Source organism: Oncorhynchus clarkii, chromosome 31, assembly GCF_045791955.1.
Source record: "Oncorhynchus clarkii lewisi isolate Uvic-CL-2024 chromosome 31, UVic_Ocla_1.0, whole genome shotgun sequence".
Classification (NCBI taxonomy): Eukaryota; Metazoa; Chordata; class Actinopteri; order Salmoniformes; family Salmonidae; genus Oncorhynchus; species Oncorhynchus clarkii.
This window is the reverse complement of record NC_092177.1, coordinates 9,333,523-9,355,593: the sequence shown is the minus strand read 5'-3', so window position 1 is coordinate 9,355,593 and position 22,071 is coordinate 9,333,523. Positions and strand designations below refer to the sequence as shown.

The 22,071-nt window shown below is 43.0% G+C and overlaps 1 protein-coding gene across 2 annotated transcripts in view; it reads left to right on the top strand.

The window, feature by feature from the left end:
- Positions 1-431: 431 nt before the first annotated feature.
- Positions 432-22,071, top strand: part of LOC139390478 (glucocorticoid receptor-like) — a 71,597-nt gene continuing 49,957 nt past the window's right edge. The window contains exons 1-3 of one of the 2 annotated variants that reach the window (XM_071137609.1): positions 432-742; positions 1,660-1,968; positions 6,983-7,944. In XM_071137609.1, coding sequence (XP_070993710.1) covers positions 1,669-1,968; positions 6,983-7,944 — 1,262 coding nt within the window. In that variant the 5' untranslated portion in view covers positions 432-742; positions 1,660-1,668. The remainder of the gene's footprint in view (positions 743-1,659; positions 1,969-6,982; positions 7,945-22,071) is intronic. The other variant, XM_071137610.1, reaches the window with a different exon arrangement.

The window sequence follows — 22,071 nt, the reverse complement described above, 5'->3', positions numbered from 1 at the left end:
CCAATTCTTGGAATAGGCATACAAATATATTTTCAGATCATTTTTTTAAATAAGCGGTTTTGTCCTATGCATTATTCTTATCTGGCTGACGATACCTCATCAAGTTTCATACATAGCCTACGATTCGATATACACCTGTCTAGCTGGCTACTATACGGCAGGTAGCCCAGTGCGTTGAGCGGAGGACTAGTAACCGAAAGGTTGCTGGATCGAATCCCCGAGCTGACAAGGTAAAAAGTAATTCTGCTTCTAAACAAGGCAGTTAAACCCACTGTTCCTAGACCGTCATTGAAAATAAGAATTTGTTCTTAGAAACTGACATGCCTAGTTAAATAGGCTGCATTGGCCAAATGACAACCAATGGCTATGCATACCTACTGTAAGTGGAGCATGTAAGTTGCAGTATCTCGTCTTCGCCAACAGGTTGCACTACGTATTGTAAACAGTGAGATCTCCATTTTGTATGTTTCCCCCCCCCTCCCCCTCCCCTCAGAGGTTAGCGCCTACTTTCCTTTTGGCTGTGAACAGCACAGCTAATTCCGTGCATTTCGGACGCAATTGGATACCTTACACATTGTAGTGGATTGGATGATCCGATCGATTTACTTGCTTCGTCGTGTCCTGATACGATTTGCAAGGAGAACGCAATCGGATGTTTTCGTGTTTCTAGCCGGTTTGCAAGCAAAACAACACCCAACAAAAACAACCATGCATGGAGTCACAACTACAAAACGCCTGAGGGGTAGGCAAACGCTTTAGATGTATAGTATTTGAAATCATATCATGTACCATACATTCATTTGGAATGAATAACCAGAGATGGATTATGTTAGCCCAACATAGCTCGTTAGCTCAACATGTCTCTCAATGACATTTGGGGGGACGCATTTGCAGGAGCTAACGTAGCTAACTAACTCATGTGAGCTGCTTAAATAGCTAAATGTGCTGTTGCAAAATATATGAACAGGGCGGGTCAACTAGTTAGGTTGCAGAAACACTTAATTCAATTCATACGCCACGATGCTTGTTTTTGTTGCTTTCAGATAATAAAGTAAAGCAAAGGGAATAGTTAGCCACTTAGCTAGGTAGCTAATATCTAACCAGCAATGCGCCCCAGCAGCAGGGGACTTCGGAGAATTCAGGTCAACTTCATAGAATGGATCAATTTGTCAACAATTATAAACACATGAAGTGTATGCAAATGAACTTCACACGTCACATGTGTAATGTCATTTTAACTAAGTAACTTAAAAGTACATATTATTCATTCATTGAAACCATAATATTAGGACAGATGTTGATGATACAACTAGTATATTAGGTGTAACTTGCCACGTGTGTAGTATGTTTGTGTCTTTACACTTAGGCAGGTTATTTGATACATGTCCATATTAGCCTACACGTGGCAGACACCGATCTAGCGCCGCACCAGGGGTATATTCATTATGCCGATTGCAACAGAAATAGGTTTACTCCAAATGGAAAACGTTTTGCAATGAAGTCTATTGAATAAATTCAGGTAGGTCACTCCCCGTTTGGCGATGATTCATTATGTTAGGTACTTAAACTGTAAACGGTTTCCATTTCGAGATGTAATGAATACACTAGCATCCATGCTAATGACATTACCCACTCGGTCTTTTCCCTCTCTCTACCCAGGATCATAAGATGGATCAGGGAGGAGTGAAGAAGAGCAGGAGTAACAACGACAACAGCCGAGTTAAGCTCCTTCTGGGCGAAACGCCCTCAGAGAGAACCCCTCTCACTGGTGCTCCCTGCAGTGCCATGTCCGTTGCTTTGGCAACCACCACCACCTCCTTCCTTCCATCCAGCCAGCTGATGCAACCAGGTGACGTGCCCAGCGGACTCAGTAACAGCCCTCCTCCCTCAGGTGAGGACCTCGCCTCAGCCTCCGTCACGGCCTCCGTGGGCCTCTACCTGGAAGACCCAGAGCCTCCAACCACAAAGGTACTGCTACTCATTTGTTGTACTAACGCTCTAGCACTGGACTCTACCCCCACACCCACTGGACTCTACTCCCACACCCACTGGACTCTACCCCCACACCCACTGGACTCTATCCCCACACCCACTGGACTCTACTCCCACACCCACTGGACTCTACTCCCACACCCACTGGACTCTACTCCCACACCCACTGGACTCTATCCCCACACCCACTGGACTCTACTCCCACACCCACTGGACTCTACTCCCACACCCACTGGACTCTACTCCCACACCCACTGGACTCTACTCCCACACCCCACACCCACTGGACTCTACTCCCACACCCACTGGACTCCCACACCCACTATCCCCACACCCACTGGACTCTACTCTACACCCACTGGACTCTACTCCCTCACCCATTGGAATTTACTCCCACACCCACTGGACTCTACTCCCACACCCACTGGACTCTACTCCCACACCCACTGGACTCTACCCCCACACCCACTGGACTCTACTCTACCCACACCCACTGGACTCTACCCACTGGACTCTACTCCCACACCCACTGGACTCTACTCCCACACCCACTGGACTGGACTCTACTCCCACACCCACTGGACTCTACTCCCACACCCACTGGACTCTACCCCCACACCCACTGGACTACCCCCGCACCCACTGGACTCTACTCCCTCACCCATTGGAATTTACCCCGACACCCACTGGACACCCACTGGACTCTACCCCGACACCCACTGGACTCTACCCCCACACTGGACTCTACCCCGACACCCACTGGACTCTACCCCCACACCCACTGGACTCTACCCCCACACCCACTGGACTCTACCCCCACACCCACTGGACTCTACCCCGACACTCACTGGACTCTACCCCCACACCCACTGGACTCTACCCCCACACCCACTGGACTCTACGAACACGCTGGACTCTACCCACACACCCACTGGACTCTACTCCCACACCAACTGGACTCTACCCACAACCACACCCACTGGACTCTACTCCCACACCCACTGGACTCTACTCCCACACCCACTGGACTCTACCCACAACCACACCCACTGGACTCTACTCCCACACCCACTGGACTCTAGTCCCACACCTCACTGGACTACCCCCACACCCACTGGACTCTACCCCCACACCCACTGGACTCTACTCCCACACACCCACTGGACTCTACTCCCTCACCCACTGGACTATACCCCCACACCCACTGGACTCTACTCCCACACCCACTGGACTCTACTCCCTCACCCACTGGACTATACCCCCACACCCACTGGACTCTACTCCCACACCCACTGGACTCTACCCACAACCACACCCACTGGTACCCACACACACACTGGACTCTACCCACACACACACTGGACTCTACCCACACACACTAGACTCTACCCACACACACTGGACTCTACCCACACACTCACACACACACACAGTAACTCTACCCACACTGCCTACATGCTGGACTCTACCCACACACACAGTGACTCTACCCACACACACTGGACTCTACACACACACACACACACACACACACAGTACATTTTCCCACACACACATAACATGCATCCTGATGCCCCATACACTTTCGCACTCACCACATACACTGCTGCTACTGTGTATTATCTATCTTAGTCATTTTACAGTACATATACAATGCAAAGCTACCTCAATTACTTTGACTCCCTGTATATAGCCATGTTATTACCTGGTACTCCCTGTATATAGCCATGATATTACCTGGTACTCCCTGTATATAGCCATGTTATTACCTGGTACTCCCTGTATATAGCCATGTTATTACCTGGTACTCTCTGTATATAGCCATGTTATTATCTGGTACTGTCTGTATATAGCCATGATATTACCTGGTACTGTCTGTATATAGCCATGATATTACCTGGTACTGTCTGTATATAGCCATGTTATTACCTGGTACTCCCTGTGTATAGCCATGTTATTACCTCCCTGTATATAGCCATGTTATTACCTGGTACTCCCTGTGTATAGCCATGTTATTACCTCCCTGTATATAGCCATGATATTACCTGGTACTCCCTGTATATAGCCATGTTATTACCTGGTACTCCCTGTATATAGCCATGTTATTACCTGGTACTCTCTGTATATAGCCATGTTATTACCTGGTACTGTCTGTATATAGCCATGTTATTACCTGGTAGCCATGTTATTACCTCCCTGTATATATCCATGTTATTCTCCTGGTACTCCCTGTATATAGCCTGTATATAGCCATGTTATGATATTACCTGTATATAGCCATGGTATATAGCCATGTTACTGTCTGTATATAGCCATGATATTACCTGGTACTGTCTGTATATATGGCACTCCCTGTATATAGCCATGTTGTTACCTCCCTGTATATATAGTATATAGCCATGTTATTACCTGGTACTCCCAGTATATAGCCATGCTATTACCTGGTACTCTCTGTATATAGCCATGTTATTACCTGGTACTGTCTGTATATAGCCATGTTATTACCTGGTTCTCCCTGTATATAGCCATGATATTACCTGGTACTGTCTGTATATAGCCATGATATTACCTGGTACTGTCTGTATATAGCCATGTTATTACCTGGTACTCCCTGTGCATAGCCATGTTATTACCTCCCTGTATATATCCATGTTATTACCTGGCACTCCCTGTATATAGCCATGTTGTTACCTCCCTGTATATAGCCATGTTATTACCTGGTACTCCCTGTATATAGCCATGTTATTACCTGGTACTCCCTGTATATAGCCATGTTATTACCTGGTACTCCCTGTATATAGCCATGTTATTACCATGTTATTACCTGGTACTCCCTGTATATAGCCATGTTATTACCTGGTACTTCCTGTATATAGCCATGTTATTACCTGGTACTCCCTGTATATAGCCATGTTATTACCTGGTACTTCCTGTATATAGCCATGTTATTACCTGGTACTTCCTGTATATAGCCATGTTATTACCTGGTACTCCCTGTATATAGCCATGTTATTTCCTGGTACTCCCTGTATATAGCCATGTTATTTCCTGGTACTCCCTGTATATAGCCATGTTATTACCTGGTACTGTCTGTATATAGCCATGTTATTTTCTACTCCCTGTATATATCCGTGTTATTACCTGGTACTCCCTGTATATAGCCATGTTATTACCTGGTACTCCCTGTATATAGCCATGTTATTTTCTACTTCCTGTATATAGCCATGTTATTTTCTACTTCCTGTATATAGCCATGTTATTTTCTACTTCCTGTATATAGCCATGTTATTACCTCCCTGTATATAGCCATGTTATTACCTGGTTCTCCCTGAATATAGCCATGTTATTTTCTACTTCCTGTATATAGCCATGTTATTACCTGGCACTCCCTGTATATAGCCATGTTGTTACCTCCCTGTATATAGCCATGTTATTACCTGGTACTCCCTGTATATAGCCATGTTATTACCTGGTACTCCCTGTATATAGCCATGTTATTACCTGGTACTCCCTGTATATAGCCATGTTATTACCATGTTATTACCTGGTACTCCCTGTATATAGCCATGTTATTACCTGGTACTTCCTGTATATAGCCATGTTATTACCTGGTACTCCCTGTATATAGCCATGTTATTACCTGGTACTTCCTGTATATAGCCATGTTATTACCTGGTACTTCCTGTATATAGCCATGTTATTACCTGGTACTCCCTGTATATAGCCATGTTATTTCCTGGTACTCCCTGTATATAGCCATGTTATTTCCTGGTACTCTCTGTATATAGCCATGTTATTACCTGGTACTCCCTGTATATAGCCATGTTATTACCTGGTACTCCCTGTATATAGCCATGTTATTACCTGGTACTCCCTGTATATAGCCATGTTATTACCTGGTACTCCCTGTATATAGCCATGTTATTACCTGGTACTCCCTGTATATAGCCATGCCATGTATATAGCCATGATATTACCTGGTACTGTCTGTATATAGCCATTACCTGTATATAGCCATGTTATTACCTGGTACTCCCTGTATATAGCCATGTTATTACCTGGTACTCCCTGTATATAGCCATGTTATTACCATGTTATTACCTGGTACTCCCTGTATATAGCCATGTTATTACCTGGTACTTCCTGTATATAGCCATGTTATTACCTGGTACTCCCTCCTGTATATAGCCATGTTATTACCTGGTACTTCCTGTATATAGCCATGTTATTACCTGGTACTCCCTGTATATAGCCATGTTATGGTACTCCCTGTATATAGCCATGTTATTACCTGGTACTCCCTGTATATATCCATGTTATTACCTGGTACTCCCTGTATATAGCCATGTTATTACCTGGTACTCCCTGTATATAGCCATGTTATTTTCTACTTCCTGTATATAGCCATGTTATTTTCTACTTCCTGTATATAGCCATGTTATTACCTCCCTGTATATAGCCATGTTATTACCTGGTTCTCCCTGAATATAGCCATGTTATTACCTCCCTGTATATAGTCATGTTATTTTCTACTTCCTGTATATAGCCATGTTATTTTCTACTTCCTGTATATAGCCATGTTATTTTCTACTTCCTGTATATAGCCATGTTATTTTCTACTTCCTGTATATAGCCATGTTATTTTCTACTCCTTATTTTTTTATTCATTATTCAAAATGTATTATTTTTCTTGTCACTATTTCCGTTTAATTTTTTTATCTTATCTTTAATTCTGCATTGTTGGAAAAGGACCCGTAAGTCAGCATTTCACTGTTGTCTACAAAGCGTGTGACAAATACGATTTGGGTTCGGGTCAATTCTGTTTCAGTAATGCAGGATTTTTTTTCTCATAGAGAACCACTGGAATGTCAGGTTACTTGCTGAATTGACAGAATTTTAAATGTTTTCTTGTTTTTTTCTCCCCCTTTGTAATGATTTGACAAACCAATGTTCCCATCTGTTATTAATGGAGTATTTCTTCTTATCTAAGCTCCTGCCCCAACAGACTAACACGTCCCTGGGCCTTGGACTCTTCACCCTTGGGGATACCTACTCCCGCCTGGAAGACAGCATCGCTGACTTCCACCGCTCCTCACCCAGCATGGACTCTCTGATCGGGGGCTCGGACCCTAACCTGTTCCCCATGTCCATGAGGACGGAGACAGACTTCTCCCGGGACCAGGACCTTATGGATATGGACCAGGAAGGGTACATTGGAAAAGACCAGAAACTGTTCAACGACAACACTCTGGATCTCCTCCAGGACTTTGAGTTGACAGGCTCCCCCTCAGACTTTTACGTAGGGGACGACGCCTTCCTTTCCTCCCTGGCTGATGACACTCTGCTGGGGGATGAGAGCCAGGATCGTGGGGTCTCCAACTCCACCTCCAAGCCAGCTGCTACTACGACCAATAGTGGTGGTTTTAGCGGTTCCAACACCACCACGTTGAATGGTAGCAATCTACTAACATGTCAGGATGAATCCAACTCCAGCACCCCTATGACAGGCAACTCCCCGACCCCCAACACCTTTCCCGTGGTGAAGCTCGAGAAGGAATCTGGCTTCATCCAGCTGTGTACTCCAGGAGTGATCAAACAGGAGAAGACCTCGGCCATTCGTAGCTACTCCTGCCGAATGAGTGGTAGTACCGGCGGCTCCACTTCCTCCTCCCCCTCAGAGCTGTCCAGCGCCAGCCCCATCTCCATCTGTGGGGTGAGTACCTCTGGAGGACAGAGCTACCACTTTGGAGTCAACAGCAGCATCAACACGCCCTTGGCTTCCACTACCAGTGGAGCTTCTCCGCAGAAGGACCAGAAGCCCTCTGTGTTCAGCCTGTATCCTCCGTTGGTGACCGTAGGAGAGGCTTGGAACAACAGTAGCTATGGGGACAGAGCTTCTGGAATGCAAGGTCTCTCCAGCCCTACCTCCTCTTTCTCCAGCAGCTTTGCAAGGTAAGGAGAATAATTTAAAGAATGTTGCTAATAAAAAGCAGTCCTGTAGTTGGTCTGGTGGTAGTTTGGTGGTGGTCGTCTGGCCAGAATGCTGCGTTGCGACAGTGAGGCTGGTCTAGAGTTGCAAAAGGGTTGGAAACTTTCCGGTAAATTTCCTGAATTTTTCCAGAAATTTTCCATGGGAAGTTAAACCCCCGGGATTTGGGGAATTTTGCTTCAATTCATTAAAAAAGTTAGCTTATAACAGGGAACCTTTTTTTGTGTGGGATACACATAAGGCAATTCCTTATTTTGGTTCAACTATCCCCAATTCAATGCAATTGCAACCCTCTGCATGCACAGTGCATTCTTCCGTCATATGCACAGCTGTTTCTCAAGATCATGCACACTAATGAGATGCTATTGAGCCCACACTACTACACAGTCTGAGCCAGGGACTACATGCTTTCTGGTAAGTTTTGATTACATTACTGGGAGGGGTGAATATATTTTTTAAGATTGTTTGTTCACTAGTAAATAGTAACCTACTACAAAGTGTGTTTAAATAATTTCTAACTTGTTAACAATTTCTGCTATTTTTGCTACAATGTGAGTTTTTAGCTTGCTTGAGCCTGCTAACTGTGTGTTAATTCACCTGTTTCCATACCAGTTTCATTAAAAAATAAATAGATTAAACAAGGAGTTTTTTTAATCTAACTGCTTAACTATTTATCTGTACATGGAATTGTATATATTTTTTTTACATTTTCTTTTACAATATTTACAGGAAAATGCCACAGGCACTATCTGATGTGTGGAGACATTTCACTGCAGCTAATGTAGAAGAAAAAGCTGTGTACATTTGCAAATACTGTGCAAATCATATGTGAAGAATGCAACAAAGATGCAGAATCATCTGGCCAAGTGCATAAAGTTCCCTCAGTGCTCACATCAAGCAACCTCTGACAAAAGTCCCTCTACTTCTATTCGAGGTGAAGATTATACATCAGATACCTTATCGATAGCAACAGCTCATGGTCCTCCTGGAATCAGACACCTTATCGATAGCAACAGCTCATGGTCCTCCTGGAATCAGACACCTTATCGATAGCAACAGCTCATGGTCCTCCTGGAATCAGACACCTTATCGATAGCAACAGCTCATGGTCCTCCTGGAATCAGACACCTTATCGATAGCAACAGCTCATGGTCCTCCTGGAATCAGACACCTTATCGATAGCAACAGCTCATGGTCCTCCTGGAATCAGACACCTTATCGATAGCAACAGCTCACGGTCCTCCTGGAATCAGACGTTTTTTTGACTCATTGGAGGAATGTAGCCAGAGAAATGCTCATGAATGTCTTGCTTGAGCTGTGTATTATTATTATTATTATTATTATTATTATTATTATTTATTATTATTTTTTATGCAACTGGTTCACCTCTAATGGTCACAGGCAATGTATATTGGAAGATATTTCTGAATGTTCTTCGCCCAGCATACACCCCTCCAACCAGACATGCTTTATCTACTAATTTGCTGGATGTAGAGTTCAACAGAGTTCAAGTGAAGGTCCAGCAAATCATAGTGAAAGCAGACTGTATTGCAATCATCTCTGATGGGTGGTCGAATGTTCGTGGGCAAGGAATAATTAACTACATAATTTCCACCCTCAACCAGTATTCTGCAAGAGCACAGACACAAGGGACAACACACACACCGGTCTCTACATTGCAGATGAGCTGAAGGCGGTCATCAATGACCTTGGACCACAGAAGGTATTTGCACAGGTGAAAGACAATGCTGCAAACATAAAGGCTGCTTGGTCTAAAGTGGAGGAGTCCTACCTTCACATCACACCCATTGAATCTGCTCCTCAAGGACATCATGGCACTGAAAACAATGGGTAGACTCTACAAGGGAGCCAAGGAAATGGTTAGGTATGTGAAGGGTCATCAAGTTATAGCAGCAATCTACCTCACCAAGCAATGTGAGAAGAATAAGAGCACGACATTGAAGCTACCCAGCAACACCCGTTGGGGTGGTGTTGTCATCATGTTTGACAGTCTCCTGGAGGGGAAGGGGTCTCCAAGAAATGGCCATATCACAGTCTGCCGATTAAGGACAGCCCCATCAAGAGGATCCTCCTGGATTATGTATTTTGGGAGAGAGTGGTAAGCAGCCTGAAACTCCTGAAACCTACAGCAGTAGCCATTGCACGGATTGAGGGGGACAATGCCATCCTGTCTGATGTTTAGACTCTGCTTGCAGATGTAAGATAATAAATCTGTACTGCCCTGCCCTGCCCACTTAACTGTTGCTCCAAGCAGAGGAAACTGCATTTCTGAAATACATCAAAAAGTGTGAAGACTTCTGGCTGAAACCCATACACACCGTGTACATGTTGGACATGTATGCTGGCAAGAGCATCCTGTCTGGTGCAGAGATCAACAAGGCCTATGGTGTCATCACTACCGTGTCTCGCCACCTTGGCCTGGATGAAGACAAGGTTCTTGGCAGTCTAGCGAAGTACACTTCCAAGCAAGAGCTTTGGGATGGAGATGCAATATGGCAGTTGTGTCAACATATCTCATCAGCCACCCTGGTGGAAGGGACTTTGTGAATCTGAGGCTCTTTCCCCTGTTGCCTCATCATCCTCCAAATCCCACCAACATCAGCCGCCTCAGAGCGCAACTGGTCCTTGTTTGGGAAAACGCACACCAAAGCATGCAACAGGCTGACCAATACAAGGGTTGAAAAATTGGTGGCCACCCGGGAAAATTTGAGGCTTTTTGAGCCTGACGACAAGCCATCCTCAACAAGGTTGGAAAGTGACAGTGAAGATGAGGCCTCCGAGTCTGATGTTAAGAGGTGGACATTGAGGAGGTCCAGGGAGAAGACATGGAAGCCCGAGAGGAAGACAACTAAAGCTTTAGTTTCTAGACTATCATTTTACAGATGTATGTTGAAGACGTTTTTGGGAGATGCGATGGATCACTGGGGATCATTCAATATTCCCCTTTTTTTTTCAGTGAAATTATCCCATGTGAAGAGTCAACTCATTTCATTAAAGTTCAGTTCAACTAAATCGTTTAAAAATAATTATTTTGTAAGGATTTAATCATTTGTAATTATGTCTACTTATGATGAGGTAAAATGTTTATGTTTCTGTCTCCATATGATATAGTAAATATATCCAATGCAAAAAAACATCTACATTTAAATGGTATTAATTTGCATATAAATCTGTTAATTCCCATATATTCCCGTTAATTCCCACGGAAACTTTACACCTCTGAATATTCCCCAAAATGTGCAACCCTAGGCTGGTGTCACAGTGTTATGTTGAAAACTGTGGACTAGAACTAGTGTTCAGGGCAGGGGAGATTTTTGGAACATATTACTGACAGCGGGATTCTAAGAGCTCCTCCTTGTTTTTTCAACATGTCAAGGCAACTCTGTCCAGTCAGTTACTGAACTGGAGACGGTTAGACATTATCCTAGTGTTTTCCCCCCAATTTTTTTTATTTTGCCTGTATCAACATGCCCTTAAACACTTGTGCAGGGGAATGAAATATCACAGATGAATATTGTAGACGCTTTCAGTCACCAGCCCAATCAATTTTTTATCTTGTCTTATCTTTTCAGCAGAGCTATTGCCTCTAAAGCGATAGATAGTAGAAAATGGGTCATGTGTTTCTGTGATACCATAATGTTGTCTTACCGCAGGCATTAGAAATGTTTTCTAAATAATTGCCACATTTCACAGTCTGTGATTTAAAAAGGGCACACTATTCCACAGTCTATAGGGCTCTGGTCAAAAGTGAAGGAGTGCACTATATAGGGGAATCGGCTACCATTTGGAACACATATATAGTTGCGGTACAGTAGACCACTGTCATGAAGGGCTCCGGGGACTAGAGGACACAATCAGTGTCTATATAGACATAGGCCCAGCTAGGGGAATTCCACTTTAACCTCACAGAGACATGTCATTGTTACATTCACATCTAGGGGCCTGTTCTACTACACAGTTGCTTTGTCTGCCTACTCTCTGTTTTCTTAATTACAGATACAGTAGTACTAGTATAGACTAGTTGTTATTTACTGTTAGGTCTACAGTAATACTAGTGTAGACTAGTTGTTATTTACAGTTAGGTCTACAGTAATACTAGTATAGACTAGTTGTTATTTACTGTTAGGTCTACAGTAATACTAGTATAGACTAGTATAGATATTTTCCTTGCCCCCCAAAAAAATACGATATTGAAAACTGATATTTAACATTTCAGCTGCCTTTTAAGCATTCTAGTAGAGTTAAATAGTTAACACACACACATGGGCACAGCGGTCTAAGGCACATCTCAGTGCAAGAGGTGTCACTACAGTCCCTGGTTCGAAATCAGGCTGTATCATATCCGGCCGTGATTGGGAGTCCCGTAGGGCGGCGCACAATTGGCCCAGCGTCGTCCGGGGTAGGCCGTCATTGTAAATAAGAATTTGTTCTTAACTGACTTGCTTAGTTAAATAAAGGTTACACACACACACACGTTATTTTGTTGGCGTTTACGTTGCCGTTTATGTATGTCCCCATTACAAGTAAAACATCATCAAAACCTATTTCTTTCACTTACTTGCTGTGCTGTTTCGTTGTTCAGTCCTTTCATTCTCAACCAGGATTTCTTATACTATTGAACGCCGTTTGGGTCTTTGGTATGGAAAGCGGTTTGGGTCTCTGCTATTGGAAGCCGTTTGGGTCTTTGCTATGGGAAGCCGTTTGGGTCGTTGCTATGGGAAGCCGTTTGGGTCTTTGCTATGGGAAGCGGTTTGGGTCTTTGCTATGGGAAGCGGTTTGGGTCTTTTGCTATGGGAAGCCGTTTGGGTCTTTGCTATGGGAAGCCGTTTGGGTCGTTGATATGGGAAGCCGTTTGGGTCGTTGCGTGTCAAAAAAGATACACGTCATATAACACTATTTGACGTGTCGAATAAGGTTGTTGAACAATCAGGACCTGAATATGACTGCATGTCACACATTAATTTAACACGTTCATTAAAAAAATGTACGTAGTTATTACACATTGATTGCACTGTCACAATGATTCATCTATACGTATGCTATGATGCTGGTAAAGTTGTCACCTCATGATAACACACGGCCTCATGTCTCAAGGATCTGTACACAAGTCCTGGAAGCTGAAATTTCCCAGACATGTCACCCGTTGAGCATGGGTTCGGTTGCTCTCGATCGACTTGTACAACAGCGTGTTCCAGTTCCCGCCAATATCCAGCAATTTTGCACGGCCATTAAAGAGGAGTGGGGCAACATTCCACAGGCCACAAACAACAGCCTGGTCAACTCTATGTGAAAGAGATGTCGCGCTGCATGAGGCAAATGGTGGTCACACCAGATACGGACTGGTTTTATCATCCACGCCCCTACATTTAAAAAAATAATTTTTTTACGGTTTCAAGTTTTAATGTCACAAGTAAAGTGAAATGGCTTTCTTGCAAACTCAAAACCCAACAATGCGATAATCAATAACAATGGATTATCAGATAGGATAAATAATAATAAGTAATACGCAGTAGGTATCTGTGACCAACAGAATCATATCTGTATTACCAGTCATGTGAAATCCATAGATTAGGACCAAATGAATTTATTTAAATTGACAGATTTCCTTTATATGAACTGTAACTCTGTAAAATCGTAGAAATTGTTTCATGTTGCGTTTTTATATTTTTGTTTGGTGTATTTGACCCTTCTGGTCATCTATGAACGATGTACTCTTATAATATCCACTGGCACAGTCAGAACAGGACTGGCCACCCCTCGGAGCCTGGGTCCTCTCTAGGTTTCTTTCTAGGTTCCTGCCTTTCTAGGGAGTTTTTCTTATTTCTTGTGTACATCTGCATTGCTTGCTGTTTTGGTGTTTTAGGCTTGGTTTCTGTATTAGCTTTTTGTGGCAACTGCTGATGGATAGCCTACTTAACTGTATTGTTAGTTGCTAGGCCTATTCCACTTCTCATAAAGCCCCAAGCTTGTTTTAGGCCAAGTGTAAATGTACTATCAACCCAAGTTAGTACCATGTCATTGTTAGTTTGAGGTCTCAATGCTTTCCTTGATGACTTTACCTAGCTAGCTGCAGACAGACACTAGTCCGAGTTTCAGGCTGTGTCTGAAAACGTTACTGGCCGTCAAATTCTTGTTCTCCGTCTTTGTCTCCTCGATTCCTCCCAAAGCTAATTTTGAGAGGAATTAGCGCTCTGACCTCCAATGAGCTTTGAGAATAATTAAGGAAACGAGGATGGAGGAAGCAAGGATTTGACACCAAATAGTAATGTATTTAGACAGACCTAGTATCAACTGTGTCCCAAACACCCTATTCCCTATATAGTGCACTACTTTTGGCCAGAGCCCATTAAGGAAGTAGTGCACTATATAGGGAATAGAGAGCCATTTAGAACATAACAATAGTCTGATGCTAACAGGAAGTATCTGGTCTTGTGGGCACATCCTCCTGGCCTGGTCCACCAGTTGCATGATGCCAGAAATTAACACCAGAGGTTGATTGGGTTCAAATACTATGAAATTGTTCAACTACCTTGAGTGTTTGCTCTAGCCTGGCTAGATTGCCAGATGAGAGGAGTTTGCATTTAGGAGACTTTTCCATTAGTTCTAGTTCTAACAGGCAAACTCAATCAAGCACAGATTAAGTATTTGAAATGATTCATAATATTATTTGAACCCACCCCGGCCTGACTTCACTGTATGAGTGACGTGACTGCTGTCAATACAAGCCCGGCCTACAGGATAGGGGTTGATGTTTGAGGTGTTGACTACAGTCAATACAAGCCCAGCCTACAGGAAAGGGGTTGAGGTTTGAGGTTTGAGGTGTTGACGACGGTCGAAGCAAGTCCAACCTACAGGAAAGGGACTGGGGGTTGGGGGTTGAAGTGTAGGGTTCATTCAACAATACAATGCCGATGATTGATTGAACGAGGTTTGTTATTGTCCCTCAGAAGGGAAATTCTTTGTTAGGAGGTAGTTGGATTGTAGACCAGTGGATAAAGCCTATGTGGGGATGAATGAGTCGGCCTACATATAATATTGTATTGATGTTAAGTAATTAATTATTGTTAGGCTTAATAATGTAGACTTTTTAACCACTCACACATACAGCGCTTTTGGAAAGTATTCAGACCCCTAAGACTTTTGTTTTGTTACGTTACAGCCTATTTCTAAAATGGATTCAAATGTCCCCCCCCCCCCCCCTTTATCAATCTCTACACAATGCCCATAATGACAAAGCAAAACATGTTTTTTGTTTTGATGCAAATGTATAAAAGAAGTTAAACATTTTACATAAGTATTCAGACCCTTTACTCAGTACTTTGTTGAAGTACCTTAGGCAGCGATTACAGCCTTGAGTCTTCTTGGGTATGATGCTACAAGCTTGACACACCTGTATTTGGGGAGTGTCTCCCATTCTTCTCTGGAGATCCTCTTTTAAGCGCTGTCTCTCCAGAGATGTTCGATCGGGTTCAAGTCCGGGCTCTGGCTGGGCCACTCAAGGACATTCAGAGACTTGTCCCGAAGCCACTCCTGCGTTGTCTTGGCGGTGTGCTTCGGGTCGTTGTCCTGTTGGAAGGTGATCCTTCGCCCCAGTCTGAGGTCCTGAGCGCTCTGGAGCAGGTTTTCATCAAGGATCTCTCTGTATTTTGCTCCGTTTACATCGGCTGATATATATATTATAAATAAATTCCATTGATGGATCTTTCCCTCGATCCTGACTGGTCTCCCAGTCCCTGCTGCTGAAAAACATCCCCACAGCATGATGCAACTGCCACCACCATGCTTCACCGTAGAGATGGTGCCAGGTTTCCTCCAGATGTGACGCTTGGCATTCACGCCAAAGAGTTCATTCTTGGTTTCATCAGACCAGATAATCTTGTTTCTCATGATCTGAGTACTTTAGGTGCTTTTTGACAAACTCCAAGCGGGCTGTCGTGTCTTTACTGAGGAGTGGCTTCCGTCTGGCCACTCTACCATAAAGGCCTGATTGGTAGAGTGCTGCAGAGATGGTTGTCCTTCTAGAAGGTTCTCCCATCTCCACAGAGGCACTCTGGAGCTCTGTCAGAGTGACCATCGGTTTCTTGGTCACCTCCCTGACCAAGGCCCTTCTCCCCTGATTGCTCAGATTGGCCGGGCGGCCAGCTCTAGGAAGAGTCTTTGGTTCCAAACTTCTTCCAATTAAGAATGATGGAGGCAGCTGTGTTCTCTGTGCCTCGACACAATCCTGTCTCGGAGCTCTACGGACAACCTCATGGCCTCATGGCTTGGTTTTTGCTCTGACATGCACTGTCAACTGTGGGACCTTATATAGACAGGTGCGTGCCTTTCCAAATCATATCCAATCAATTGAATTTACCACAGGTGGACTCTAATCAAGTTGTAGAAACATCTCAAGAATGATCAATTTCGAGAAACCTTCCGGTTACTAGTCCAACGCTCTAACCACTAGGCTACCCTATATCTTACCCGTCATATGAGTATCCTTTTTCTGACTCATAAGATTTCCTCAACTTTGCTCGGAAGTCCAAAAGCTTTCAGGTCAAAATGTTGTTGTAGAAAACTTGTTGCATATATTTGAAAATAAAAATCGCTTTTGAATTTATGTCATGGAAATAATTGTATTTCCTTTTATCAAGTAATTTACGGTTTCTATAAGCCTTTTTAGTTTTCCATGTGGGCCAATTTATCGGTGAATTCTGAAAAGCTGTCCAAGGATTGTTCCAATGGTGGTGTGTTTTTATGGAGTGAAAGAGGTTCTTGTACAATTCGTAAAATGTTGTTTATAGTGTTCTTATTAACTAGGAAGTTGTTCATGTTATTAGCTTTATCCTGTGAAAACAGACATGGAAAGTTGTGGGGATGAGCAGGCACATCTTCAATATGTACCCATTGTTCCTCTTTAGTGCGTTTTAACTATGTCTGTAGTAAAAGCCCTGGGTGGCGAGTTGATACAATTCCAAATCTGGAAGGTTAAAGGTTAAAACCACCCTCAGATTTAGGGACATGTTTGATAATGCTGTGGGTTTGCTTGGCTGCCTTTTTAGTACTGGGGGCCTTTAAATGTGTGCAAGAAATCATTAAATCGGCAGATTATCAACATGTTTTGGAGTGCAATGTTTAACCTAGTGTCCAAAAACTCTCTCTTGAAAGTTGTATGTCTTCCAGTAGGGCAACAGCCCAAAACACACACAAAAAGCATCCTGGAATGATTCATGAAGAAACGCTGGTCTGTCCTGGAGTGGCCAGTGAAGAGTCCAGATGTAAATCAAAACCTATGGTGAGAGCTGAAAACAGCAGTTGGTGGAGGGCACCTCTCAAACATTGAAGAATTTAAAACCGTTTTCTGCTGAAGAGTGCAGCAAGCTCATTGATGGTTACAAGAAGTATTTGTGGCAGTTATTTTGGCCAAAGGCTTTGCGATCAAGTACTGTTTCCAGGGTGCTAATAATTTTTATTTTCTAAATTCAAATTGTAAACTTAAGTTCGCAAAAATAAAATTGGTTCTGCGATGTTGAAAATCCAATAACCAGGTGTGGAGACAAAGTTTTTTTTATTTTTAAAATTTATTTGAAGAAGAAATAGGTAATAATTTAAGTAAAGTCAAATCAAATGTTATTTGTCACATGCTTGGTAAACAACAGGTGTAGACTAACATTGAAATGCTAAATAATGAGAGAAAATAAGTAATAGGAAAAGAGTAACACGAGGAATAAATCCACAATGAGTAACGATAACTTGGCTCTATACACAATGAGTAAGGATAACTTGGCTCTATACACAATGAGTAAGGATAACTTGGCTCTATACACAAGGAGTAACGATAACTTGGCTATCTACACAATGAGTAAGGATAACTTGGCTCTATACACAAGGAGTATGGATAACTTGGCTCTATACACAAGGAGTAACGATAACTTGGCTCTATACACAAGGAGTAACGATAACTTGGCTCTATACACAAGGAGTATGGATAACTTGGCTATATACACAAGGAGTAACGATAACTTGGCTCTATACACAAGGAGTAACGATAACTTGGCTATATACACAATGAGTAACGATAACTTGGCTCTATACACAATGAGTAAGGATAACTTGGCTCTATACACAATGAGTAAGGATAACTTGGCTCTATACACAATGAGTATGGATAACTTGGCTATATACACAATGAGTAAGGATAACTTGGCTATATACACAATGAGTATGGATAACTTGGCTATATACACACTGAGTAAGGATAACTTGGCTATATACACAATGAGTATGGATAACTTGGCTATATACACACTGAGTATGGATAACTTGGCTATATACACAATGAGTAACGATAACTTGGCTATATACACAATGAGTATGGATAACTTGGCTCTATACACAATGAGTATGGATAACTTGGCTCTATACACAATGAGTAAGGATAACTTGGCTCTATACACAATGAGTATGGATAACTTGGCTATATACACAATGAGTAACGATAACTTGGCTCTATACACAAGGAGTAACGATAACTTGGCTCTATACACAAGGAGTAACGATAACTTGGCTCTATACACAATGAGTAAGGATAACTTGGCTCTATACACAATGAGTAAGGATAACTTGGCTCTATACACAAGGAGTATGGATAACTTGGCTATATACACAATGAGTAACGATAACTTGGCTCTATACACAATGAGTAAGGATAACTTGGCTCTATACACAAGGAGTAAGGATAACTTGGCTCTATACACAAGGAGTAAGGATAACTTGGCTCTATACACAATGAGTAACGATAACTTGGCTCTATACACAAGGAGTAAGGATAACTTGGCTCTATACACAATGAGTTAGGATAACTTGGCTCTATACACAATGAGTAACGATAACTTGGCTCTATACACAATGAGTAAGGATAACTTGGCTCTATACACAATGAGTAAGGATAACTTGGCTCTATACACAAGGAGTAAGGATAACTTGGCTCTATACACAATGAGTAAGGATAACTTGGCTCTATACACAATGAGTAACGATAACTTGGCTCTATACACAATGAGTAAGGATAACTTGGCTCTATACACAATGAGTAACGATAACTTGGCTCTATACACAATGAGTAAGGATAACTTGGCTCTATACACAAGGAGTAACGATAACTTGGCTCTATACACAATGAGTAACGATAACTTGGCTATATACACAATGAGTAACGATAACTTGGCTATATACACAATGAGTAAGGATAACTTGGCTATATACACAATGAGTAAGGATAACTTGGCTCTATACACAATGAGTAATGATAACTTGGCTATATACACAATGAGTAACGATAACTTGGCTATATACACGCGGTACCAGTATCGAGCCCATGAGTAGGCGGCAATTGAGGTAGATATGTACAGTGGGGAGAACAAGTATTTGATACACTGACCATTTTTCAGGTTTTCCTACTTACAAAGCATGTAGAGGTCTGAAATTCCCATTGTAAGATTTTTAAGTAATTAATTAGCATTTTATTGCACGACATAAGTATTTGATCACCTACCAACCAGTAAGAATTCCATCTCTCACAGACCTGTTCGTTTTTCTTTAAGATGCCCTCCTGTTCTCCACTCATTACCTGTATTAACTGCACCTGTTTGAACTCGTTACCTGTATAAAAGACACCTGTCCACACACTCAATCAAACAGACTCCAACCACTCCACAATGGCCAAGACCAGAGAGCTGTGTAAGGACATCAGGGTTAAAATTGTAGACCTGCACAAGGCTGGGATGGGCTACAGGACAATAGGCAAGCAGCTTGGTGAGAAGGCAACAACTGGTGGCGCAATTATTAGAAAATGGAAGAAGTTGACCGTCAAGATGACGGTCAATCACCCTCGGTTTGGGGCTCCATGCAAGATCTCACCTCGTGGGGCATTAATGATCATGAGGAACGTGAGGGATCAGCCCAGAACTACACGGCAGGACCTGGTCAATGACCTGAAGAGAGCTGGGACCACAGTCTCAAAGAAAACCATTAGTAACACACTACGCCGTCATGGATTAAAATCCTGCAGCGCACGCAAGGTCCCCCTGCCCTCTGTAGCGCCTTGCAGTCGGATGCCAAGCATTTGCCGTACCAAGTACTTTCCATACCAGGCGGTGATGCAGCCAGTCAAAATGCTCTCGATGGTGCAGCTGTAGAACCTTTTGAGGATCTGAGGGTCCTTGCCGAATCGTTTCAGCCTCCTGAGGGGGAAGCGGCATCGTGCCTTCTTCACGACTGTGTTGGTGTGTGTGGACCATGTTAATTCCTTAGCGATGTGGACACGGAGGAACTTGAAGCTCTCGACCCGCTCCATTACAGCCCCGTCGATGGGGACGTACTCCGCCCTCCGCTTCCTGTAGTCCACGATTAACTCATTTGTCTTGTATAAACTTGATTCTTATGATACAGGCATTTGGAATATCGTGCTAAAACATGAATTCAATATATCACCCAGCCCTAGCCTACTCAGCTGTCATCTTTCTAGCAATTATATTTGCAGACAATAGATTTTATTGGCCAGTGGTAGGTGGTAGTCCATTAAATTGTGTTTAGCTCCCTGGTGGGGGCGGATGCTTAATGAATACAGGTCCAGGCTAGATGATTTGTGTGTTGTGTGTGTGACACCATCTCTAATGTAGGGTGACAGCTAGTGTTGGGCTGTATCCAGATTTTCATATCATCGTACCGTCCTTCTCTCATACCGGGATATACGGTATTATCGGCTTAGTACGCAAGGGGGTGCCAAAAAATGCTAACAAAATTAGCACAGATAATAGCAAATGTTTATGGAGGCTGCTAGCGAAATATGCTAACGAGCACAAACAAAAATAAACAAATTGCAAAGATAAGCAATCGTGCTCATAAAGTTACACATGTATAGGTAGGTGCTACAAATGTCATGTTTGGACATTTACAAGTGAATGTGAACAAGAGACGTTGTGCAAATGAACAAAGTTTTGACGCTTGCTTGTCTGAAGGAAGAACAGTACCGGCTCCACTGCAGCATGTGTACACGCTGTGTCTGTGTGGAGTCTGGAGTCGCTAGGGCAAGGGGGCTGCCTGCTCTGCTCGGAGAAGTGGGGGAGGAGAAGACCGGCCGAGAGTGGAGAGCTGTGCAAATAACTCATCCAAAGGGCTTTGACTTCTCATACACAGCAGAAAGCTAACAGAATAGAATTCCTTGTCCACTTATTAGTTCAGCCACTTACTTAGATAACTAACAAGTTAAATTTAGTTGCATTAATCATGCAATAAACAAATATTAAATGTATAAGAAATATATTGCTGTGTTTTGTCTACGCAGATGTAAAATGCTTCTTATTGTAACTTCCTGCTCGGCATCAGACAAATTTTGTGCTTCAGTTACACTTCTAAACTCGGATGAGAATTCACAAACTATCAGCAGACATCACTCTGACTGATGTGGAGCTGCTGTTCTCCATCATTCTATCAGCAGACAGCATTCTGACTGATGTGGAGCTACTGTCCTCCATCATTCTATCAGCAGACAGCACTCTGATGTGGAGCTGCTGTCCTCCATCATTCTATCAGCAGACAGCACTCTGACTGATGTGGAGCTGCTGTTCTCCATCATTCTATCAGCAGACAGCACTCTGATGTGGAGCTACTGTTCTCCATCATTCTATCAGCAGACAGCACTCTGATGTGGAGCTACTGTTCTCCATCATTCTATCAGCAGACAGCACTCTGATGTGGAGCTGCTGTTCTCCATCATTCTATCAGCAGACAGCACTCTGATGTGGAGCTACTGTTCTCCATCATTCTATCAGCAGACAGCACTCTGACTGATGTGGAGCTACTGTTCTCCATCATTCTATCAGCAGACAGCACTCTGATGTGGAGCTACTGTTCTCCATCATTCTATCAGCAGACAGCACTCTGACTGATGTGGAGCTACTGTTTGTTCTCCAGTACTTTTATTGGTGCCAGACTACTTTTCTCTGGTAAAATGCAAGATTAACTTTCAGCTACATTCTTTCTATGATAAACATTAGAAATATGATGACCATGCATCATTTTTGCAA